The 22,881-nt window shown below is 34.8% G+C and overlaps 1 protein-coding gene across 2 annotated transcripts; it reads right to left on the bottom strand.

Moving 5' to 3' along the window:
• Positions 1 to 42: 42 nt before the first annotated feature.
• LOC108765951 (facilitated trehalose transporter Tret1) lies at positions 43 to 17,042 on the bottom strand. Of its 2 annotated transcripts, XM_018514893.1 has the most exons (4): positions 16,073 to 16,097; positions 12,587 to 12,666; positions 1,931 to 2,247; positions 43 to 1,579 (listed from the first exon to the last, which is right to left on the bottom strand). In XM_018514893.1, exons 2-4 carry the CDS (start codon positions 12,592 to 12,594, stop codon positions 291 to 293), a joined length of 1,614 nt encoding a protein of 537 aa, XP_018370395.1. In that variant the 5' UTR covers positions 12,595 to 12,666; positions 16,073 to 16,097; the 3' UTR covers positions 43 to 290. The 2 variants fall into 2 exon arrangements, with proteins under 2 accessions (XP_018370395.1, XP_018370394.1); XM_018514892.1 differs by lacking the exons at positions 12,587 to 12,666; positions 16,073 to 16,097 and adding an exon at positions 16,841 to 17,042.
• Between the last annotated feature and the right edge of the window lie 5,839 nt (positions 17,043 to 22,881).

The raw sequence follows: 22,881 nt of genomic DNA, 5'->3' as shown, positions 1-22,881 counted from the left end.
CTTCTTTGATAATATTTTAAAATTATAACGTGTATATATGTATATATTTTTTTTTTCTCGTATCTTTATATTTCGTTCTTTCATCGTTTGTTTAAAAATATTTTATCTTCTAAGGCATATTTGTCACAAAGCAAACGTCAAAGTTTTAAAGTACTTGCCCATTTCATTGTTCTTGTGGAAATAGATAACATTCTTAGTTGCTAACAAGCAAATGTTTTTTTTCTAACTAAAATAACTCTAAAATAAGCAACATTGCAAAAAAGTTATACAATTAAAAATTGTCCTCCCTTTCACGGTAATATCTGGCCTTTTTTAATTTCTAAAACCTTTGGCTTGTTACTTATTCTGCCGGTCATCAGAGCATTGCTTCTACCAGAGAAATAGTCCTCAATCTCTTGTAACGTTCTATCTTTAGTTTCTGGAAGGCATATGTAGAAATATATCGTGCCAAACAAAGATATACAACCATAGAGAATGAATGTACCATGACGAGTGAGTACGCTGGCCAGGAACGGATAAGTTTTAACTACCATGAAGATAAACGAATGCGCGCACATAGTAGTCAGTCCACCGATAATACCGCGTACTTGCACGGGATAAACCTCGCCTATCATCACCCATGGAATCACCAGGAAGCCCAAAGTGCAAGTGATGGTATATAAGAATATGCACATAACTGGGACCCATGTGGCGACGAATGGAAGATCATTCTCGACCCAGTAATTTTTCAACCACATATATCCACCTAATCCTATCATGGAAAGTCCGCATCCGATAGAAGATACCATTGTGAGCGGTCTCCTACCGCATCTTCTACATAGAACGCAAGCGACGATAGTAGAGGTGAGCCTGACTATTCCCAGTATAACCGCTGCTAAGTACTTGTTCATACTTGCTCCCGAGTCCTTGAAGATCTCGACGGCGTAAAAAGTTATAACGTTAGTTCCTGACCATTGGTATATCAAAAAGTACAGAAACAGCAGGGCGAAAGGTTTGAGCGCGTTGGGTTTTAGCACAGCGCACATAATCTCTCGGAAGCCGGTGAGTCGTTTGATGTTGTTCTTGTTAGAGAACTCGACCAATGTCTCCATTTCCTGATTCACGTTGTAAGTACTGCCGCGGAATTTCTGTAGCGCCTTCTTGGCTTGGTCTGGTTTGCTGCGCGATATGAGGTAGGACGGAGTCTCCGGGAAGAAGAACATCAACACCAATGCGGTAAGTGGCAGAATACCGCTAATGGCGGCGCAGACGTTCCATGTAACCATACTTCCTAGAGCATATTCTATCAGAACTCCTGTGCTGACACCGACGCTGGCAAATGCGATCAGCATTCCTCGTAGATGTGGTTGTGTCACCTCGCTTGTGTAAACGCGGGCTGGTGCACCCACCATGCCCGATCCTAGACCGACGAAGAAACGACCAGCATATATTATGCGTATGTCGGTCGCAAACGTAATTAGCAGCCATCCGAGTACCGCCGGAATCTCCGTGATGATGAGTGAACGCTTTCTGCCGAACATGTCCATCATGTAGCCAGACAACAAGCAGCCGATCGGCGTACCGATAGAGGATATGCTAGCTGCGAGAAAAAAAAAGAAACCGATGAGAATTAATATGTTTTTTCCATAAAAATTAATTAGAAGAAAAAACCCAGTCGAAACCAACTGAAAGTAAAAATAAAGGACAAAATTGAGTTTTGAAAAAATAAATAATTTAAAGGACAGCTACTTGAAATAAAAAACTTTCCTTTATAAAGGATGTATAGTCACCATTTGCATTACACTTATTTTTATTATATCGTGCAAATTACATTGGTGTACGTTATTTTTAGTTTGTGTTGACTGGGAAGAAAGTATCTCGGAAGAGAGAGAGAGAGAGAGAGAGAGAGAGAGAGAAAATTGTAGATTTTAAATCCTTCTCAACGACCTACCGATCCACGATTCCTCCGTCGATCCCTCCTTGATGGGAATGATGCTGTCTGGCTCCTGGAGCTGCGGCAAAGCGATGGCGGAAAAACCAAATACCATGCCCGTGTTGATGGTACCAAGCTGGGCAACCAGGGCAGCCAAGACTTGTCTGATGGCGCTACCCCTGGGCGGTCGACCATTCTCAGGATCGCTGTTTGGGATGGTGCCGTTCGCCAGATTCGTCCTCTCATCATTGAGCAGCGCGGATGGCTGAATTTTCGGGAGCAACGTCGAGTCCACCAGCGTCGCCTTCTCCGGGTCTTGCGTATCGCTATTTTTTCTGTAAGAGAAACGATTATTAATTACGACGGGAAAACAACTCTATATGTATAAGCTATATATAGCTGTAATGCACTATTACTTATATGTTATCTAGATGACTGAGTACATATCGCGTTCCACACATACACATGTGGGAAGTTAACGATGGAAGTAAAATTTTTGCATTCGCGATATTCATTATCGCACTTACTGGAATATTTATGTATAACGAAGTGAGGAACGAACGCAAGGTTACGTTTATGCAAATTACACGGTGATTAGACAGAAAGTTCGATTACGCAAGCATTATTTATTAATTTTTTCGTTAAAATGCAGAGGTGTATAAAGTGTGCAGTGACGTATTACCGTAATTGTTAAATACGGAAAATTGTATGTATCTACACGCACGAGCTATTCACGTGCGAAGTCGATGAGAATCGATTCGAGCGGGTAATACGTAATGGACTTTCTACAACAAGCTATTATCTAAGCTTAAATTTTAAAGTGTAAAAAATTGACCAATCATGGTCGATTATTCTTTTCATATTCGATTGTGATTGGTTAATTCCTTATTTAAGATTTAAAACTTAAGTAATAGCTTATTACAAAAAGCCCATAATAGACTTTTACAATGTCATTATCTTAGTCTTAAGCCATGAAAAATTGACCAATCACAGTCAAATGTGAGAAGAATATCGACTATAATTGAGATGATCAATTTCTTATGACTTAAGATTTAAAGATTAGGTAATGGCTTATTGTAGAAAGCTCATTATATTTTCAGCGTTCATTTGTCGGAATCGTTCTGAGAATACGTAAATATGCGATAAAACTTTTCTTTGAGGAGCGAGCATTGCGAGAGAAAGCGAGCGATATAAACATTGGCTCATTACTATTTATTTAGTTTGACGGAAAGATAACAATTTATTTTCGTTATAGCAGATAACACGACAGACGCCAAACGTTATAAAGTATAATGTGCGGAATTTTCCATACTAATCAATATGAGAGATCATTTTGTCAATAATGACCGGTAATGAGTCTCAAACTCCTTCTCGTAAAAGCAGGTCGTTACTGGCTGCAAATTTGGCTCGGATTTGACGACACTAAAATTAAATCCGACCTAAATGTTCCGCATTCAGTTTAGGGACGTTGTCGCACAAGTGTCTTGGAGATATAATTATTTTGATAATTTTTAAATCGTTTAAATCTAGAGAAAATAAAAATCGGATCTATTTCTTATTTTTGTCAGGGAACACTAAAACTGCCGATGGTATCTCGTTAGAATTCCGAATTTGATAATAACTTCCTATAATTCTTATTTTCGGTTAATGAAAACTTATTTTGATATTATATATTTGTACCGTTAGAATTATTTGTATTACAAATAAAATGTCCGCAACTAATAACAAAAAGCCTCATCAGTCTGGACTGAATTTTAGCGTTAAATATTTCGGTGTAAATTTGTATAAATACATATCCAGTTCTGTAAACTGCATGTCGAAATCGTTTTCAATCTTGAAACGCAATCCTAAACTGAATTGAGATATAGTAATATCACAAATTAAATTAACAAGTAATTTAATGACGTTGATGGAAATAAGCATCTTAAAAAACTAAGTAATTTAAACACTAATATTATTTAAAATCCAGCTCAGACCGATAAGCTTTTTTTATACATAGTTGTGTATTTGTATTATATTTACATATTTCCAATATTCTCTACTGTGTATCTAATATAAAAAAGAAAAAAAACTGAAGTGATTAGCGGAATCAAAATGGCATTATCGGCGATTCTAATATTAACTGAGAATAATAGTAACAAACTTTGACTGTCTACAAACGTTTGATAATAATAATAATTAAACGTTTAAATTAAAACTATTAATAAAAGAAGTGAAAGTTAATATAATAAAATAAAATAATAATATTGATAATATTATGATAATTATAATTATTATAAAATAATAATATTATCTACAAAATAATAAGATTAAAATATAACAAATAATATTAGATAATGTATCTAATACAAAAAGTCATTCCAGTCTGTAATGGATAAAAATAGTCAAATGGAAAAATAGAAAAAATATAATATAATACAGACAACTTGATGAGTTGTTGCTATAATTGGTCTAGTTGATCCTAACAAAAAGAACAATTTTTTTCCATACGAATGTACGCTAAAATGTATACGTAGAATATGTATTTAAAATATTTTGCCTGTGCAAACACTGCACAATAACGTTACTGTTGAAAGAACAGTGCCTAGTTTTTGCACGAAGAACACGAAAGAAAAATTCTGACGAGAGAGAAGAAGAGCTATCGTCGAGTTTCTCACAGTTTACGAGGCTGTGCGCTTGGATGATACAATCGTGTATTACGACCTTTAAAATGAAAGGGAACTCGTGTCACAAAGAATCGATTTGATGGCGCGTGTACATATTACGTTTATCTTGGATAACAAAGGTACTCGTTATTACTCATTTTCATCTATTCCAGAAGTTCGTCGATAATTCTCAACTTTACATGGAGGACATACAACAATAATGGTAAAAAAATGTAAGGCCGTAAAGAAAGAAAGATAAGTAAAAAAGCCGTAATTGCCACAAAGGTCTTATGTAAATTTGTGATAACAGCGATTCGGTGCGTTTTTGCCTCTTTCGTTTGTTTATCGGGCACGAGCAATAACTCCGTTCATGCGTGTGATTTAACGAGGAAAAGAATTTCCTTACGTGATGCGTACGCGAGAAATTATTTGCTGTGATTACAGAAAAGATTAAGAAATTAACGAACTGTTGCCCAAGGAACGCACCAAGTCAAGAGAAAGTCAAAATGACATACTTTAACGTCAAATGACGATTTTTTTTTAAACAAAGTTTAACTGTTATTTATTAACTGTAAGCATCAAAATAAAATCATTTTGACGATTTTTTAGTGTTCTTTGGGGATGGTCGTATTCGGAGCTGAGCATGTATTTGAAGTATTTACTTTTATTTGAAAAACGGTATTTGTAAGACAATTGTATCTTCTATTTTATATTTCAGTATTATAATAACGAAAGATTAAGAGTATTTTGTATTTTAAATACTAAGATTGACAATTAATCTTATTATTTAAAAAAATTACGAAATACATAAAAGTTTCAATCTTTTAATTTTGAATAAGTAATACTTTCATGTGCACCGCTGAAATACAAAACATAAAATACACTTTTATTGCAAAAATTATGTTTTAAATAGAAGTATTTCAAATAAGTACATGCCTTAGCTCTGATCGTATTGCGTAACCATTGCTAATCGATCTCTGGCAGTACTTTTACTCGCACCTGTATTAACAATTATATTTGTTTTTAAGATCGACGAGCATTAGGCGTCGTCTACAATACACGGAGTAAGAAGTAAGAGTAAGAAATTGACCAATCACAGTCGAATGTGAGAAGAATAATCGACTGTGATTGGTCAATTTCTTACTCTTACTTCTTACTCCATGTATTGTAGACGACGCCTTAACTTGTCACTTATAGGTACGTATATGACGAGTTAATCAATAAAAATTAAACTGTCTATAAGTTCTTTGGAGTCTCACTTTAAAGAGAGAAAATTGAGCCAGTCTTGAGAAAGAGTGACTCAATTTTCAATCTTTAAAAATGAAATTTCACTTTTTATAGAGCCAGATTTACCCTAAAAGTTTTAAAGAGTACATTCTTGAAAAAGAGCGACTCAATTTTCAATCAGATTAAGAGTCAGATTTTACTCTTTAGAGCGAGATACAATTTTAGGGAGTACATTTGTGCTTTTATCGCGTTTACTTGTTAATAATTTTCTTCTTATTTTCATACCGAGTTCGAGGCGTAATTTATCGACCTCGGTTTCTCCGGCGTTTTAATAATTTATCAAGTTAACGATGCCGTTCACGTGTCACGAGTTTGCAACGTGAGTCGATCAGATTATCATAAATAAAGGAAGTTATTTCTGTTTCAAACGATTGCCGAAGTTGCATATCGGATCCAGCGCGTGTTCCGGACTTTTGCAATACGAATCCAGTTTGGATTAAAGCCAAACTTACATACGCATGCGAATTTACCAGCGGACTTAACGCTGTTTTCGCTGCGCAGCTGCGACCTTTGTTGACGAATTCTACTGTGCGTTCCCAGCGTCCATTCACACACTGAAAGAAAAAATTGGTTGCTGCAACAAATAAGATGGTTAAATATGGCATAGCATTTTTAATTAGCTGTAGCAACCAATTTTTGGTTGCGTTAGCCAATTGAAACCTCATACTGACATTGCGAATAGGCTAATACAACCAACAATTGGCTGCAGCATCCAAAAATTGGCTATTACAACCAATTAAAAATGCTATGCCATATTTTACCATCTAATTTGCTGCAGCAGCCAATCTTTTCTTTCAATGTATTATTTCCGACGAAGCAAATTTCCACATTCGAAATTGAGAAATCTATCGTAAATCAAACTAAACCAATGTAAGCCTATAAGCATAGATACGAGATACAATGCAGTCATATTTTTATACGTTTTCATTGTTCTTCGATCGGAGAGAAAAATTCTTTGGTAATATTTTATATAATATTTCTTTTCTAGGTGAGATATAGTTTTTGGTTTTTTTTTAATCACAAGAGGTATAGAATTCGTCGCAATTAACGGCTTGTTCGCCAAATTCGTCTGAAACGCGGTCGTCAAGTTTTACGATCTTTGAATGTCTGCCGAGTTGCAGAAGAATAACTTCCAAACGTCAGCTGACATTCCTGTCAACAAAGAACATAATTACTGCCGTCTCGGCGGACAAAGCGGTCTCGTGACAATTCAACGTGTTATTGGACTGTATTTCTCTTTGTGTTACACCCTTGGTTGCACCTTGACTTTGCGTATGAAGGCCGTGTGGAGACGACACTTCAAGGGTATCGTTCGTTCAAGTAACCGAATTAGAATACAAGAAGGATTTCGCAAGATTTTCCATCGGATGTTGGTCTCGTATACGTGGTCATTCCTTCATCGCGTCTCGACGGAATTTTCCGCGAAATCTCAAACGTTATGTTAGTTATTCTGCAGCGAACATGAACAAAGCGACAATCTAGAGATAGCCTTCATCCATGCTTCCGCTAGAAAGTGAAATGATTCATTGTGTTGAAATTACTAATAAAATCTAGAATGAATATAAATATTGACATCTTCTTTTTTTTTGACATTCTAGCAATCAATTTAAATGTCCTATCTAAATATTTCGATGATCTAATAAAATTATTTCCAGATCCGTGTCTATAGATAAATTTTTGGATACTTCAGCAAAACTTCGTTCAGTTCATGTATGTTTCAAGAATGAATTGGCATGCTGTTCAAAAAGTATAAAAGTGAAATGTATAAAAATTATTGTTGGCAAATTCCGCTCAATAAACAAAATATTAATATTTCTTTACGTATACTCTTTTAAACACGTATCGATCGCTGTTTACTTATTAACATGTAACAAGATGTAATGAGATTAAGACATTATTAAGATATCCGGTTAAGATATTCAGTTTTATTATTTATTAACATGTAACAAAATTCACTTCCGCTATTCTTTGACTTAGTAAATGCTTAAATAATACGTTTTCGCATAAATATGTTGCATAAAATTTAACTTTGTTTTTTTGAAATTTGCAAGATAATAAAGATAATTAAAGATATCGAAAGAATTTCAAAAATTTATGTTGCTTTTTGAATAATGCATGAAGTATGTTATTAGCATGAAGTATGTATTAGCGCGTTAGTAATTATAGAAATGATATTAAAAGATATTAAGAAATGGACAAAGAGACAAGGTGTATAATTATGGAAAAAACCGCACGACGTTATATACATAGAACATTTGGAACATATGCTGCCCGAGACTCGAAGCCTGGTGATGTTTTGGGTTTCGGAATAATCAAGTAAACGCCGGATTGTTCCACGCGATTACTTTATCTCTACACAATAGCTACATATTTGCGAAAGTATAGGCTCGAGAGAAATTTAAAATAAAATATTCTTTTAGAGAGAGCTCCTGTCAAGCGATACGCGTAAATATTAATTCGAAAACCTTGATAAAATATTAACAAAAACATTATTTAAAAAATTACAGAAATTATTATGCTAAGCTCACAATATTTAAGGATGCAGATATATTACATGTATTTTTTAACAATCCGAAAAAATTATGAAAAAAGTTACAATAATATTTGTTTTATTGTATTTTTGAAAGTACTATAAAAGTACTATAAAGTTCAGCGACAGAATCTAGATCGGAAATTATTTCAATAAGAATTAGACATTTTAAAAAAATAATTACGATAAAATGAGAAAATTTTTATTTATTAAATTATAAAATTAAATATTATAAAATTGTTAAATATAATTATTAATTTATTAAACTGTTTTATGATATTCATTTTTATGTGGAAAGTATTTCATTTCAGCCGTTTTTTGCAGAGATTATATACTCGATAGAGATCATTAAATTGGCATTACATTGTCATATGACAAATTTTTTAAGCATGTTAATTGGCTGCAGACGAGTTCTCGGAACTCTCTATCGTATGGTTAATCAATAGACTTAAAAAATTTTCGTCATATCACAATGTAGCTTTGAAATAAAGGAAACAAAGGATTGAATACAGTACGATATAACGGGATTCGATCAGCTAACGAACTCAAAAATTTCCTAAGTCAGTCTAACAATTCACTACGTAGGCGGTGCCAAGTGGATTCGCAAATTCTGGCACGACAAGGCGGAATTGTTCGCGCGATTATTTTCGTGTTCACGCTGATTCGCATGCGAAGGTTCAAGTGTAATGCACATACGCGTATGGTATGCACACGCGCGAACTGCATCTCTCAGTGAACGTGGCATTCGACCGAACAAATGCGCGAACGTGTCCGTGGTATTAATAGCCTAATTACATCACACTACTTCAACAAAAGTAAATACGAGCGGGGAGACAGCGACTGTAAATCATCTCGAAAAACGGCAGCACCATTGTGACGCGTTGCAAAATATGGAGTGTTTCGATCGCAAAGTTTTATTGCATTAGTGATCAATTGGCTTCACAGGCCTCCGAGATATCGATCATTCAAAAGAAGCATCGAAAGGAGAGAGAAGAGACAGACGTGTTAACGCTTATTATATCACACAAGGTAAATGTACTAGTTGGTGCACGTGCGACCCAATTATTGAACGAAATGGCAAATATTTTAAGTATTAAGCTTTTAATGATACACTTGGCTCTATAAATTCTTAATTATAATCGGCTAAATAAATTCTTATTAAATTTTTATAAACAACGAATTTATTCAATGTCGTACACTGAAAAAAAAAATTGGCTGCTGCAGCAAATTAGATGGTAAAATATGGCATAGCATTTTTAATTGTTTGCAGCAACCAAAAATTGACTGCTGTAACCAATTAAAAATGCTATGCCATATTTTACCATCTAATTTGCTGCAGCAGCCAATCTTTTTTTTCAGTGTACTTATCATTTAAAGACTTAATATTTCAAATTTTGTCATTTCGTTCAATAACTATAGGTCATGTCCATCAACTGTTCACTAACTGACAAGTTTACCTTATATTATACATATAATTGCCTGTGAATACGCGCCGCGTTTTCCGATCGTCACGATTCGAAATAGTGCTTTAATATCACGTAGATTATTTTCACATTTTGCCTGCTGATTTGTATAGCCGAAGTTCAATATCGCTTTATGTATCGTAAAGCGAGATCCGCGTCATCGTTCGAAGATATGATTCTGATGGAGAAAGAAAATGGAAGAAGGGTCGTTTGATGTTTAAAGGTGAGAGCACAAATCTTGTATAATACACCGCATAATAAAATGAATCAATCAAAGTCTTTCATTTCCTTCCTTTCCATGAAATAAAAGGCTCTAATTGATTGATTCTCTTATGCCTTACCTATGTGTTATTCGTTATGCAAGAATCTGTGCTCCTGACCTAAGAATTATCAAGTCAGGAACTTCGACCTCGATAAGCATCCTCGGAGTATCTTCCGTCAATTACTTCTCTAAACGGGAGCTTTGTGTTTCGAGACCTCTTCTTAATATATATAAATTGTGTTTCTCCATGCCTATACGACACACTGAGTCACGGCGACACAGATCTCATTGTATTATCGCTTAATATCATATCATTATTAATTTACACTCACGCTGGGAGAGGATTTTCTCACGAGAGAAACGCATTGTCATCGCCAAAGTGGAAAAGTAACAACAGCGTCATCACCATCATTGTTCGCGACTCGCATTTTTTCCGCTTCATTTACCTCGATTCCGCTGTTAACTAATACATCCTTTTCTCACAAGGTCGCAATCGATCATCGCGAGCAAAAAAAACTCCACGCGGCAACTTTTACGACCGTCTTCTTCCCAAGTGTAAAAATATCCCATCTCCGATGAGCATCGATTTATTATAATTGCCCGATTCTCACCTCGCGAAAGTGGAGGAAAAATGAGACAAGTTCTTTAATCGATATAAATGAAGTCGAGATACGTTATGAATAAATACGCGTTAATAATTATCGTGACTAATCTTCGGACGATAATCGATGATATAGTTAAATAAATTAGACAAACAAGCGTATCGAACATTGTTCACGCCTTTCGTAGTAATTTCCAGCTTACGATAACGCACGTTTTCAGCCATCATGGATTAATCAAGAGTGGGCGGATTCGTGTCACATTAAAAGTCAATTAAAGTTGCTTTAATGACGTAGCCTGGCTGATAGCGATAATAATACCGTAGTAAATACGTGCAGATCGAGATATATATCGCTAGTGTCAACAGACGTAATATTAATAGATTAATTGCATCAGCAATGTCATAGACCAATATGTTATCAGCTATCAATGATATTATCTCTCCGGCCTACTGCAGCTGACAAATTTGTCAAGCATGAAAAAAACATATTTGTCGCTTTGTTCCACCGATAAAATCGCAGTGCTAAATATGTAATAATCGCTTCGCGCTGCACGTCGTAAAACACGAGGACGTGACGAGGACAGCGAACAAGATGACACATCTTTTTTATATTCGATTAGAGTTCGTGTGCCATTTCAAGGAGCAGAAGACGAAGCTTTGATTGGACACAATTCTCATATTAAATAAATAGATTAAAAGCTTAAAATTAGACATCTGCGTTAAAGATGCATCTCCTTCTAGAGATGCTTTCTTAAAGATTCTCAAGGATTCCAATTGAATTCCACAATCGAAGATATTAATTTTATTCTTCAAATCATTCTATTACTTATTAGTCTATTCTCTTATTTCGATCGCACTACACCGATCGACGAATTTTGTTTAGAAGCTACGTTTATCTGCTTTGTTTACAGTTGATAATACGATGCGATCCCAAAATATCGAAAATTACATATTCTCGAAAATATTCAACTATTTGAAATACACTTGGATATTAATAACACATTTTATAGGTTTTGGCAAGAAAGAGGGACATAAAGATTTCAGAGAAAAGACTAAGGACTGTTAATTTCCATTGTCGCGGTCCAAGATCCGACCATCATAAACACGAGCTTTCGAGATAAACTCATTTGTTGAGTCATCCGTATACATTTGTGACAACGGTCGACTTTGCCCTGTGTTTTCTCATTTCTGCTCACTGTATTCGATCATAGATCATTTGTATGAATCTACGGCGATTCTATTTCAAATTCAGCATGCAAAGAATATAACCCAAGGACAACGAGAAAGTTAAAATAATGTCACATTGACTGGATCACGACAAAAAAATGATGTAAACTCGATTAATAATCGGTCAATATGACGTCAAATTAATGATATTATTATTTCGATTTTCTTATTTTCTTTGGGAAGTAACATAAAAATGTATGTATAATATTTTTTGTGTGGATGAGATAGGAAGAAGGAAATTGCTCGTCACTTGAAATTAAAGTGAAACCGTATCGCATTGCTAACTTCCAATCTAACGATTGTGACTCAGCGAGGAATGTAACGTGATGTAATAAGTGTAACAATACCGCAATGACTGAATTCGCGGTGGGACGTCTGTCATGAAAAAAAGCGCGTCTCTAATTCTCATCCTGAGGCTTCTCGAAGTCTTCTCTTCTTGTTTCCTAAGAAACCGCTCCAAGAACACCACGTGCTGTCAGCCTGGAACGATCACGTCAGTATCGAAATAAACTCCTGCGCATCTTTTTTAGCCGCGTTTACTCATTCAGAATTCTTGAATTTCAAGGCGAGCGCGAGGATGAGCGTGAGAGAGAGAGAGAGAGAGAGAGAGGAAATGCTGAAAAGGGATTTTAAATGACCCCAGGGATGCATCAACTTACTCTGCCATAGCGCACAGTGTCGTTGGATGGTCTTTTCCGCGATGAGGTGTGTACAGTACGCAGGTAATGTAATAATGTAGTACAGAGAGAGATATATATCACAGTCCGCTGATCACAGTGTTGTATCACCACGTGGTACGCGGCTCATTGCCCCTTGGGACTCTCCACCCTACTTGGCTAGTGATGTTCGCGAACCACGAAGATGCGATTTTCGAGGATATCGAGGAGATATCCCCGAGAGCTTTACTCTCAGAGACTGGCCAGAAGACCGATCGTGCGTCCGATCTGGTAAAAGCCCACGAGGGTCCTCCTCCGTGTGCGATGCATCTGCTTAGTTCCCGCCGTTCTTTCCGTTAATCTCGTGTATTCTCGATAGAGACTCCCTTTGTATCTCTACCCTTCCCTATTCACGACTCCGAACATCGCCGCGTGCGAAAAGAGGACTCGAGCGACGTGTACACGAAAGTCCACTGTCTACGTTACAGCTCGCGCGAAGCGAATGTACTGACGGCAACAGGTCCCGAAAGCTTTATATGCCAAGCTGTCGCTGCTCGTGGAAGAAAGAGAGAGAGAGAGAGAGTGAGACCAGCCGGGTCGGTCTGCGAGAGCGTGACAATAAGGCGCATGCGGATGAATAGAAGTAGGAATTTTGTTTAATGGAAGAAGAGACCGTGACACGCAGATATAGAAAAAAAGAGAAATAAATTTGGAAATGTCAAGTAGCTTTACGCTTTATGCAATCGACTCGTAATTCGTTCCGAGTTCGATCCCGTGCTCCATTATGTGGCTTTTTCCGCACTTAAGGAGAATCTATTGATCATTAGTTAATGGTTCTATTCTTGCGGAGCCTACATGAGTGAGATTTGTGAAAACTATTACTCGATGCGATCTGCCTATCTGGCAGATCGGATTCCCTAATGTTATTTCGTTTTCTTCGATGTTTTGATTAAGAGATTAGCTGATTAATTAAAAGCGGCTAAAGAATTGGCATGATTCATTAAATTTTTTTCTTGCACCCTCACAGAAATTTAATACTATTCAATTTATTATTGAAAGACAGTAATTAATTACTTATTTGTTTACTAAAAATAGTAAACAATAATACTTTTAATATACTTAAGATGAGTAGTAATTAATTACTATCTTTCAAAATACAAACAATAAAGAAACAGGACTATTAATTACTGTCTTTCAGTATCGGTCAATGTTAGATGCCTGTAAGGGTAACTTATCGCTGCAGATAAATTTTCTTTCTCTCGTTGTTATTGACGACAATGATGTCTTGGCTGAATGAAAATATTTGTAATATACATAAAAATTAAACATAGTTATTATAAACACAATATATAAAATAAAATAAAAACATAAAAAATAAAATAAATATCAATAGAAAAACATTTGTAAAATGCAAGAAATTAAAATATTGCAAATGCTCGCTAATAACTAACAATTACGATCATGCGAATGTAAAAGCGCTTCTGATACGGTAGCGCACGTGATCATGCGGCGATAACGGTAATACTTGCCGATAACACAACAATAGTTTCCAATAAAATTTTACTGTTGCGACTGTTAAATTTTTTTTATTATCACAAGTGTTCATGTTTGTCAAATTTTTCGCATTTCGAAAGAATTTAGTCATTTACGTAGGCGTAATCTATCGACAGAAGCGGTCACGGGACGTACGGTCACATCTCTTTATCTGAGAAAAATAGAATCGTATCTTGTCTCGGTGTTCGCGACATAAAATTGTCACGATTGTTGTTCGTGAAACATTTCCTCTGCATTTACGTAAAACACGATAAATTCAGCCTCGTGGATTTAAGATGTTTTAGCGATATCTCTTATGCTTATAAAATTATTCCACTTTATGTAAGTGAAGGAGAGAGACAAAAAAAGAGAAAAGATATCAAATAACAATTAAAGAGATAAGAATCAAATAACAATTAAAGGGATAAAAATCTATAAGATGTGTTTAGGCGTAGAAAATTTGCACAAGTTTAGATGTAAGCAGTAAGCAAATCAACATTGTGTAATTCGCTTACGTTATTGCCTTATGTCTCTGGTGATTGGCTAATTCGCTTATTGTTTATCTTTTTTTTGCTTTACGTATTTTTATGTGCCATTACTATAACCTTTATTCTACGTGCCGTCTTTTGCATTTGAGAAATTCATTACATCATCATCGTGGTGAGAGATCTTGCGGTAAAGAATCTATTCTACATGATGAATGTGATCATGAAAAAATACGTTAGAAAAATTGTAGATCGGAGACATAGTTTCCAAAAGCATAAATGCAAAAGTCGCTTCAATAAAGAGAATTGACTCGCAAATGGAAATTTATCAATCTCCATGTAAAAATCGAGAACTCGAGCACGATAAAAAAATAATGATATAATGATACAACGATGTAACGTAAGCACTTATAAGTGTGCGATAAGGTCGAATGGGAAATAATTACAACGACGAGCAATCTCTCAGAACCGCGAAGATTATTTAATATTTACTCGATACTCGACTTCTCAACATATCATTCTCGATATTCTCTGCGATAAGAAAGTATTATAGCATCTCAAAGTTTAATCTTTCGATTCCCAAACGAAACGAATCACTCGTCCAAAACATCTTTTCTGAATAATTCTGCAAAAATATTTTTATAATTTTTATAGATAAAAATTTTATAAATAAAAATTAATGCCATTGTAATATATTTATGTATGTTTATTTACTAAATTTTAATATAACTTTTAATATCATAAACAGACTATTACACAGAAAACTTTTACGATTAGCTGCTTGCCGCACTTGGGAACTCATGTCTGGAAAATCAGTATGAGAGTCGAAAGATTAATTAAGCAGTAAAGAAAAATAAGAATAAAATAAAAAATCGAGATGAGCGTAACATTTGTTGCGTAGTAACAGATAAAATAATTTTAAATACGATTCTCAAATAGATATATAATCTGATATATATAATTAAATCAAATTTTTTATGTAGGTACGTATTTTAAGGGCTAAACGTGTATTTGTATTTAATATATTTAATATAATTTGATGTAATAAAGTATAATTATGAAATGGTATTTATGATTTTAATGTTACTCAGAATGATATTAAACTATCTAGGAATCCATCATGTGATTATACCAGCTCATTTGTGTTAATTGGTTCATATTTTTGGCCACATTTCCACATCGGCATTATCATGGCCGTATTCCAATATACACTGTCAGTACTGGAAGTTTACGTTATATATACGATAAACTTTTAGTACTGGCAGTATATCAGAATACAATGTATCAATACCATTGCGTCCGACGATTATATATTATCAAATTTGAGCATGACAAATCACGCGCCTACGGTAAATGGAATCTGACAGAGACGGCAAGATAACCTCGGTCTGCAAACACACTCGGTCACGCGGATTTATACAAACACTGTAATCGTCACATATAGTATATACGTATGCGGAGTTATATATATTATATATATATATATGTATATGTATATATATGTGTGTGTGTTTGATTAGACCGTGCGAGCAGCATGAGAATTCTTGACGGAATTGCAAAAAAGCGCGCTCGTTTACATTATATGTAGTTTTTACATATTTAATGTATTAAAAAATTAAACAACATCGACGGTATAATTTTTTATAATCCTACCATAAAGAACTGAATGATCTAAACGTCTTGTAATTTTTCGAATTCTACATTTTGGGTTTTGCTCATTATTATTCTGAGTGTTTAATATTTTGTAATAGTATTTATGATGCATGTCTTTGATCTTTTAGGCACCAATTCGAGACACAGATACGTAGCGTAATTATAAATAATTGTAATAGAATTTTATGAAAAGCGAAGATCCCACATAAAAGACGATTGCTACAATGAAAGAAGAAGGAAAATCAATAAATAAGGAATCATTAAAAAACAATATCTATATTAGCAATCATAAAAATTAAAAGTATTAGCCAAAATGTACGAAGACAAATTGCGGACTTTGAACATAGAATAATGTAGTGTACGGAAAAACATTTAGTAACTGCGATTAACGACAGGCAATAGCCCATTCTTATCTTATCCAAATCGAATTGGCACATTGATATCGTAAGCGTTAGTGCATACATGTGCACCGTTTACATTTCAAATCGGGGATAATATAGCGGCCACGACAACGACATCACGACGACATTGATAACAATGAAAAGAACGAGCAAAAATAATCGGCGTTTAAGTACTGGATACTTACTGGGATGTTGATGGCGACGATATGTCTGTCCCGCCGACATTGGCGAATGTTTCGTAATTCCTGTTTCTGGGCATGCTGGCGAAGGACTGAACACGTATATGACCAGTTGTGGCCGATAAAATTGTACACATTATTTATCGTGGTCACGAGTTTACGCTATCAATCCGAGTCATGTGCTCTCCCGCATATGTCTTGCTTTCTTTAATTCCGCTTATTTTCACGCCGGCATTCATGTTCGTGTTGTATTCCGATAAGTCAGAGTGCAGACCGCGTGTCGCGCGTTTAGTATGGTAGACTGAAGAATAGAACATGTATTATAGAGTTATTTGGAATAGATTCTGATAGGAATTATTCTGTTCTCCATAGAAAATACAATAGATCTAGGGAATAATTGCACAATTCCAATCGAAATCCATTCCGAACAATTTTATACGTGCCCTGATGTTGGTTCCCAATGATTTTCCAGTTAATTTTGCCGGGACCTTCCAAAAATTGGGAAATTCTTGATTTCTATCCGAGAAGAACAAAGAGGAAAATAATGTCATATTGATTGATTTATGATTGGATAGGATTGCGTTTCGAAACTAAAAATTAAATTCGGCGCGTAGTTTGTAGGATTAAATATGTGTCGAATTATAAAAAAAAATGACATAGAGGTATTCAATCAATAATCGGCCAATATAACATAAAATTGACATTACTATGACTTTCTTGTTTTCCTTGGATAAAAACACTAACAATAAATCAAGTTATGCTTTATTAAAATAAGTCCACTTTTTTCAGTTGGGAGAAAACATAAGAAAACTCGAAACAAAATTGGAAAATATCCATATATTTCTGAAAATCTTATTTGCAAAGTTTTATGCACAACTGACGATGCACATATGAGATTGAAGCAAATAAACGCATTACAGTTAGAAAGAGAAAGAGAGACAGAGAGCATAAAAATAGGATGGCACGAATGATTTATTGATACTTATTTGCTTGCAAGTATTCGCCCGTAATTATTGTAACGTGCACTTGCACTCTTATCTGAGGTACAAGCGATTATACAACAAAATGTATGTATGTGACCGTCGGCGATTAAGACACATTACGCAAGTTGTAAATCACATGCGGTTCATTTGGCGAACGCGGTGAACGAACGTTTCGTAACGACGGAACATTTTAATTGCTTCAATCTAATCTTCACTTCGCCTATGCAAAAGAACAAACTCAAATTCAATTCTCGTTCTCTGACTCAACTATGCGATTAGATAACCAAACAAAAAAAATATTAATGGATAATTTAGAAAAAAAAAAACTACAGGATTAAAGCAATTTTTAAAACGATAAAATTTCCTTTATTATTGTTAATGTTTTATTTCATCAGTGCTATGTTTTATCATGCTTTGTGTGTTTTAAATTGTGTACTTTAAAAAAATTGCAAAAAAATTGTTGTAGGAATTCAATTTTAGATCGTTTTAGATCGTAAATTATAATGTATCTTGTTTAATTTCCGCTAATAAAATGAGGTGAATGATTCTCAGTGACGATGAATCATTCACTAATTAGCTGTAATGCTTACGTAAGATCGTCTACGAAAAGATACACAATTAATTGATTCTACGAATTCATCTGCAGATATTCCACGTTCATTCGTTTTTTGTATTAATAATTTATATACCATTCTAAGTTAAATACCTCTTTGGAAAATGACGTAAAATAATCGGTATTCAGAAAATGTGATAAATTCACGGATGCGAAAGTATACGTCAGAAATGAGAAAATCAGAAGCAGTTGTTTTACAGCGACGCCGATTGGTATTATGAATCGATGAATAATTAATCAATTAAGGCCCAGTTTCACAACTTATGGTTAACTTTTAACCGAGGCTCAACTTATTTCTCATATTTTTCCAATTCTAGAATTGAAAAGAGATAATGAATAAGTTGAACTTCAGTTAAGAATTAACCGTCAGTTGTGAAACTGAGCCTAAGTAGTCCATTACGATTGTCTCGTGCTATGAGTTAACTCGAGTTGGTGCTTGCAGTATACATATCCAGATTCCAGCATTTTTCTACTCGCGTTTTTCGACCCACAAGGCCATGGTACACAGAAAAACTTAAACGGTAAGACGTAAGTAGTAAGAAAATCAACATATTGGATTTGCTTCTGTCTTATAACATTATTATGGCCTTATGGTCTCTGCTGTGATAACTTTAATCTCGATTCAATTCGAGCTTCATCTTTTTCTTAAAACTAAAAAAAGCTAAAGAGTTAATTAAACCGAGATTAAAAATAAATAGTAGAAATAGGCATTAATCTATGAGAACATATTCTTCAATATCCTCCTTACATAAGAATAAAGTATAACTCTCTGTTATGTCTACTTTCACAAAGCACATTTTATAATGCATGAAGCGCAGGTGTGAATGGCGAGTAACGGATCTCGCTGGATGCACGATCGGAAAAGTAAAAAAAATAGTTACACTGATCAACAGTTGAGCTTAAGCAATCGTCTTTAACAGGTTTTTCCAGTGGAAAAGTACCGATGTAAAAGATTCACGTAATCAATTGCACGCATTGGAGCTCGCATCACAATCACTGTTGCCATCGCCTCCGGATTTGGACCAATGTCCAAGAAATAGTTTCAATAGTAAAAACGTAATATACAGATGATCATCATATCGTGAATCGTATTAATAGTAGGTACGCATTCAATCAAGCGATATGAGCGCCAATCAACTTACTCTTCGAGCAAATACACATGTCGACTTTTTCTAGTTTTCGAAAAGAAATCTACGGCAGAAAAATCAAATCGAATGACCTATTTCAAGATTCAAGATATACCACCGTCATTTGTTAAAACTATTTAAAAAATAAATACCATCAAAAATCAGAGCGGTTAGTCGAACATTTTTTCTATCTATTAAAAACGGAGAATAGCTAAAAAGCTCAACTCTTCGGCCAAATCGCTTCGCACTTCTTTGGGTGCTTCCCATTTAATGAAACAAATCATTCTATCTTCCTTGGCGTTCAGAAAGTAACAAATATATGTAGAATGGCACTTGTGTCAATTTATGTCCCCAAATGGAAAGTATATCGCGACCTGTCGACCGCACTGCTATATTTTGCCGACATGTTTATGCACGATTCATTATTCGGAAATGAAGAAAGCAATCGCGTCCAATATACGCTTGTTATAAAACAATAGATATTCATAGAACGGAGCCGTGACCGTTTGGCACGTGGAACAAAAAACATCGTAGTCTGCTGATGTGTTCGATCGAACAAAGTGCACTCGCAGCCGAAGTGTATCGGTGGACTTTGCGTTCTCCAATTAGAATGAACTTGACAAAGAAAATCTCTATCCGGTTTCCGTATGCAATCTGTTTTTTTTTTTTTATACCGCGGTTTCGCGTGCATTATGTCATCCTTTCACATAAGCCTACTCATGAACAATCGTATCAACTAATAAGAGTACCATCATAATTTATCTTATATTCACTCAACGACTTTCCTAAATAGATTCAAGATAATCAATCAAGTATCGAATTTTAAATTGGAAATAAATGTGAAGCTATATCAAATATTTTTGTCATTATGTTTCGTAACATCTCTCCCTCTCTCCGATCTAACACTAACGATAGGCCGTAAGTAAAACAAACGACCAAGGATGGGACGAGCGTGCGTGAATATGCCGTTTTTTTTTCTACGCTGCATTTATTTTTAGACACGGGACTTTTATCTCCCGGTTGCTGTTGAGATGAATCGAGGCAGCCAACTACACGGTCAACGGCCCTTCGCTGTTTGTCCGCTTTGCAGAAACAGCCGGGCGGGTGGTGTTCACGTATCGGATGCGTGACGATGTGCATGAGAGCAGCTGAATCGATCGTAAGGAGCAGCGAAGTCGATCGCGATCTAATCTTTTGCGCGCTCGTCGTCATTTCCAGCCGAACAGAATGATCGACTGACGCCGCGCTGACTCGTAACTTCACTCGAAACCGGGAGCGGCTCGGAGCGGCGAGTTTCGAATAATGAATCATCCGTAAACACGACGGCAATATATATACGAGTGCGGACGATAGGTCGCGAGAAAGACGCGTCGATAAACAACGCTCGCTTATTGAATGACAATTCGTTTTAACGCACGTTGATTTAAATATCGTTGATTACTCGAACGCGATTGCTTGTCAACAAATCGTTGTTTGTTACCTTGCCCTACTTTTCGTCCGTTCCTTTTTCAAAACAAGGTCTGCGAATTTAACACGATATGCGTTTGACAAAGGCGCAAGTATATTAGTTATCCTTTTTATGATTATTTTCGACACATGATTGTATTTTAATATACAGGTAATTAAATTATTTGTATCTAAGTAACTCTCAAACTGGATTTGTGCAGATAATTGACGCGATAAGGTGAGATAATAAGTCAAGTATTTACGTGATAGGAGATGACAAAAGACAATAAGATATCGTTATGTGTTACTCGGTTTTGCTCTATAAATATTGGATTGGACAAGTCACGAGATTTGATAAGAATTAATTAATGTTCCCTCGTGACAATTCGACATCGTGGCACGTGCTCTATGATGCGCAATCGCAGACCTGGCAAAACATCTAAACAACTGTAAAGAGTATCGAATTCATTTTTTAAATGTTTATTTCGCTGGAATGACGTAGATATTGTTAATTTCTAGACAAATATTTGTCAGGTGTAAACAACGAATGTTAATTTTGGAGATTTCCTGCCGCTTCATAAATAGAATTAGCACGAAATAATAACCGTCTTAATAACTTTTCCAAACACCAAGGAGATGAGCAAGAATCACATGATAGATTTCGTGCGAATATTTAGGCAAACAATCAACAATTCCTATCAGCTGACAAAAGGATCGTTACATAATTTAACAACTGCACATTTCGAAATTTGATATTTTACACGTTTTTGCTGTTGATTGTGAGACGTCTAGAAAAGATAGAAATTATCTAACATGTACAGTAAAATTTTCTGAATACAATTTCCTTATTTTTTTTTAAATATAAATTTGTATACAATAAATTAAATTAAATAAAATACATTATACTTGAATTTGATATTTTAGTTTTAAGAACCAATTTGGATCGATATGTTTTCAGAGAAGAAGAAAAGTAAAGAGAAAAAGTAAAAATTAAAAGAGAGAGTTTAGAACTTCTAATATTTTCTATAGATAAGCGTAGCTCTGTCGTTAGAGCAATGTCTGTTTAACCTACTTGCATGCCATTAAAATACATATCTAACTAGTTCTTCGGAATTTGTGATGAAGTTTCAGGTCAGATTATGATAAAACGATGATGATTAAAATTAAAAGAACAACCAAATATAAGGAATTTATTTATTGTTTTAGAGATTTTTGCTGCGAGATAATGCGTATCTATAGAAAATATTTTTGTTGGCATAATGGCATTTTTTGGTATAATATTTTATACTTGGTTTTTTCCTCCATCTAATTTAAATTTAATTTTATTTCATTTTCTATTTTTTCTATCTGCTAGACAAATCGTAATTTTACGATATTAATATACAAAATATTAATATTTAATATTACGATAATAATATTACTATAATAATTATTATCCGATAGGTGTTGTAACAGCACTATTGCTAGTGCCTAACAATTTGTATATTTCCTCATCTCTGCATATCTTGGATATAATTCTTTAAACACACAAACAAATTAAATTAAATTAATAATATTATTGTAGAGAGAGAGAGAGAGAGAGAGAGAGAGAGAATAATAGATTTATTATAATTCATTATTTTTCATTGTATATTTCTTGCCCCAAAATATAACACTACTTCAGAACGCCACTATAATGGCTTTTCTATCCTCTAAAGTTAATGAAGAGTATGCTTCTCCCTGAATCTGCTCTCCCTGAACCTTCCTTTTCATTACATTCTTCATTTCATGCAATCTATGGGATCAGACGTTCATGTTTAATTCATGCTAGCCACGACCTAGAGTTCGCGTAGTTATTTATACAAAAGTTTTATTCGAAACTCTAAGAAAATCTTATCA

The sequence above is a fragment of the Trachymyrmex cornetzi genome, unplaced genomic scaffold, assembly GCF_001594075.2.
Source record: "Trachymyrmex cornetzi isolate Tcor2-1 unplaced genomic scaffold, Tcor1.1 scaffold56, whole genome shotgun sequence".
NCBI lineage: Eukaryota > Metazoa > Arthropoda > Insecta > Hymenoptera > Formicidae > Trachymyrmex > Trachymyrmex cornetzi.
This window is presented reverse-complemented; position numbering and strand designations above follow the sequence as displayed.

Excerpts from the sequence above, each read along its gene's own strand:
- LOC108765951 (XM_018514892.1), bottom strand. The coding sequence starts at position 16,971 with ATGTGTACAATTTTATCGGCCACAACTGGTCATATACGTGTTCAGTCC. Across the intron at positions 2,248-16,840 it reads TCGTCGCCATCAACATCCCA|AAAAAATAGCGATACGCAAG; the intron begins GTAAGTATCCAG and ends TTTCTCTTACAG. Across the intron at positions 1,580-1,930 it reads GACGGAGGAATCGTGGATCG|CTAGCATATCCTCTATCGGT; the intron begins GTAGGTCGTTGA and ends TTTTTCTCGCAG.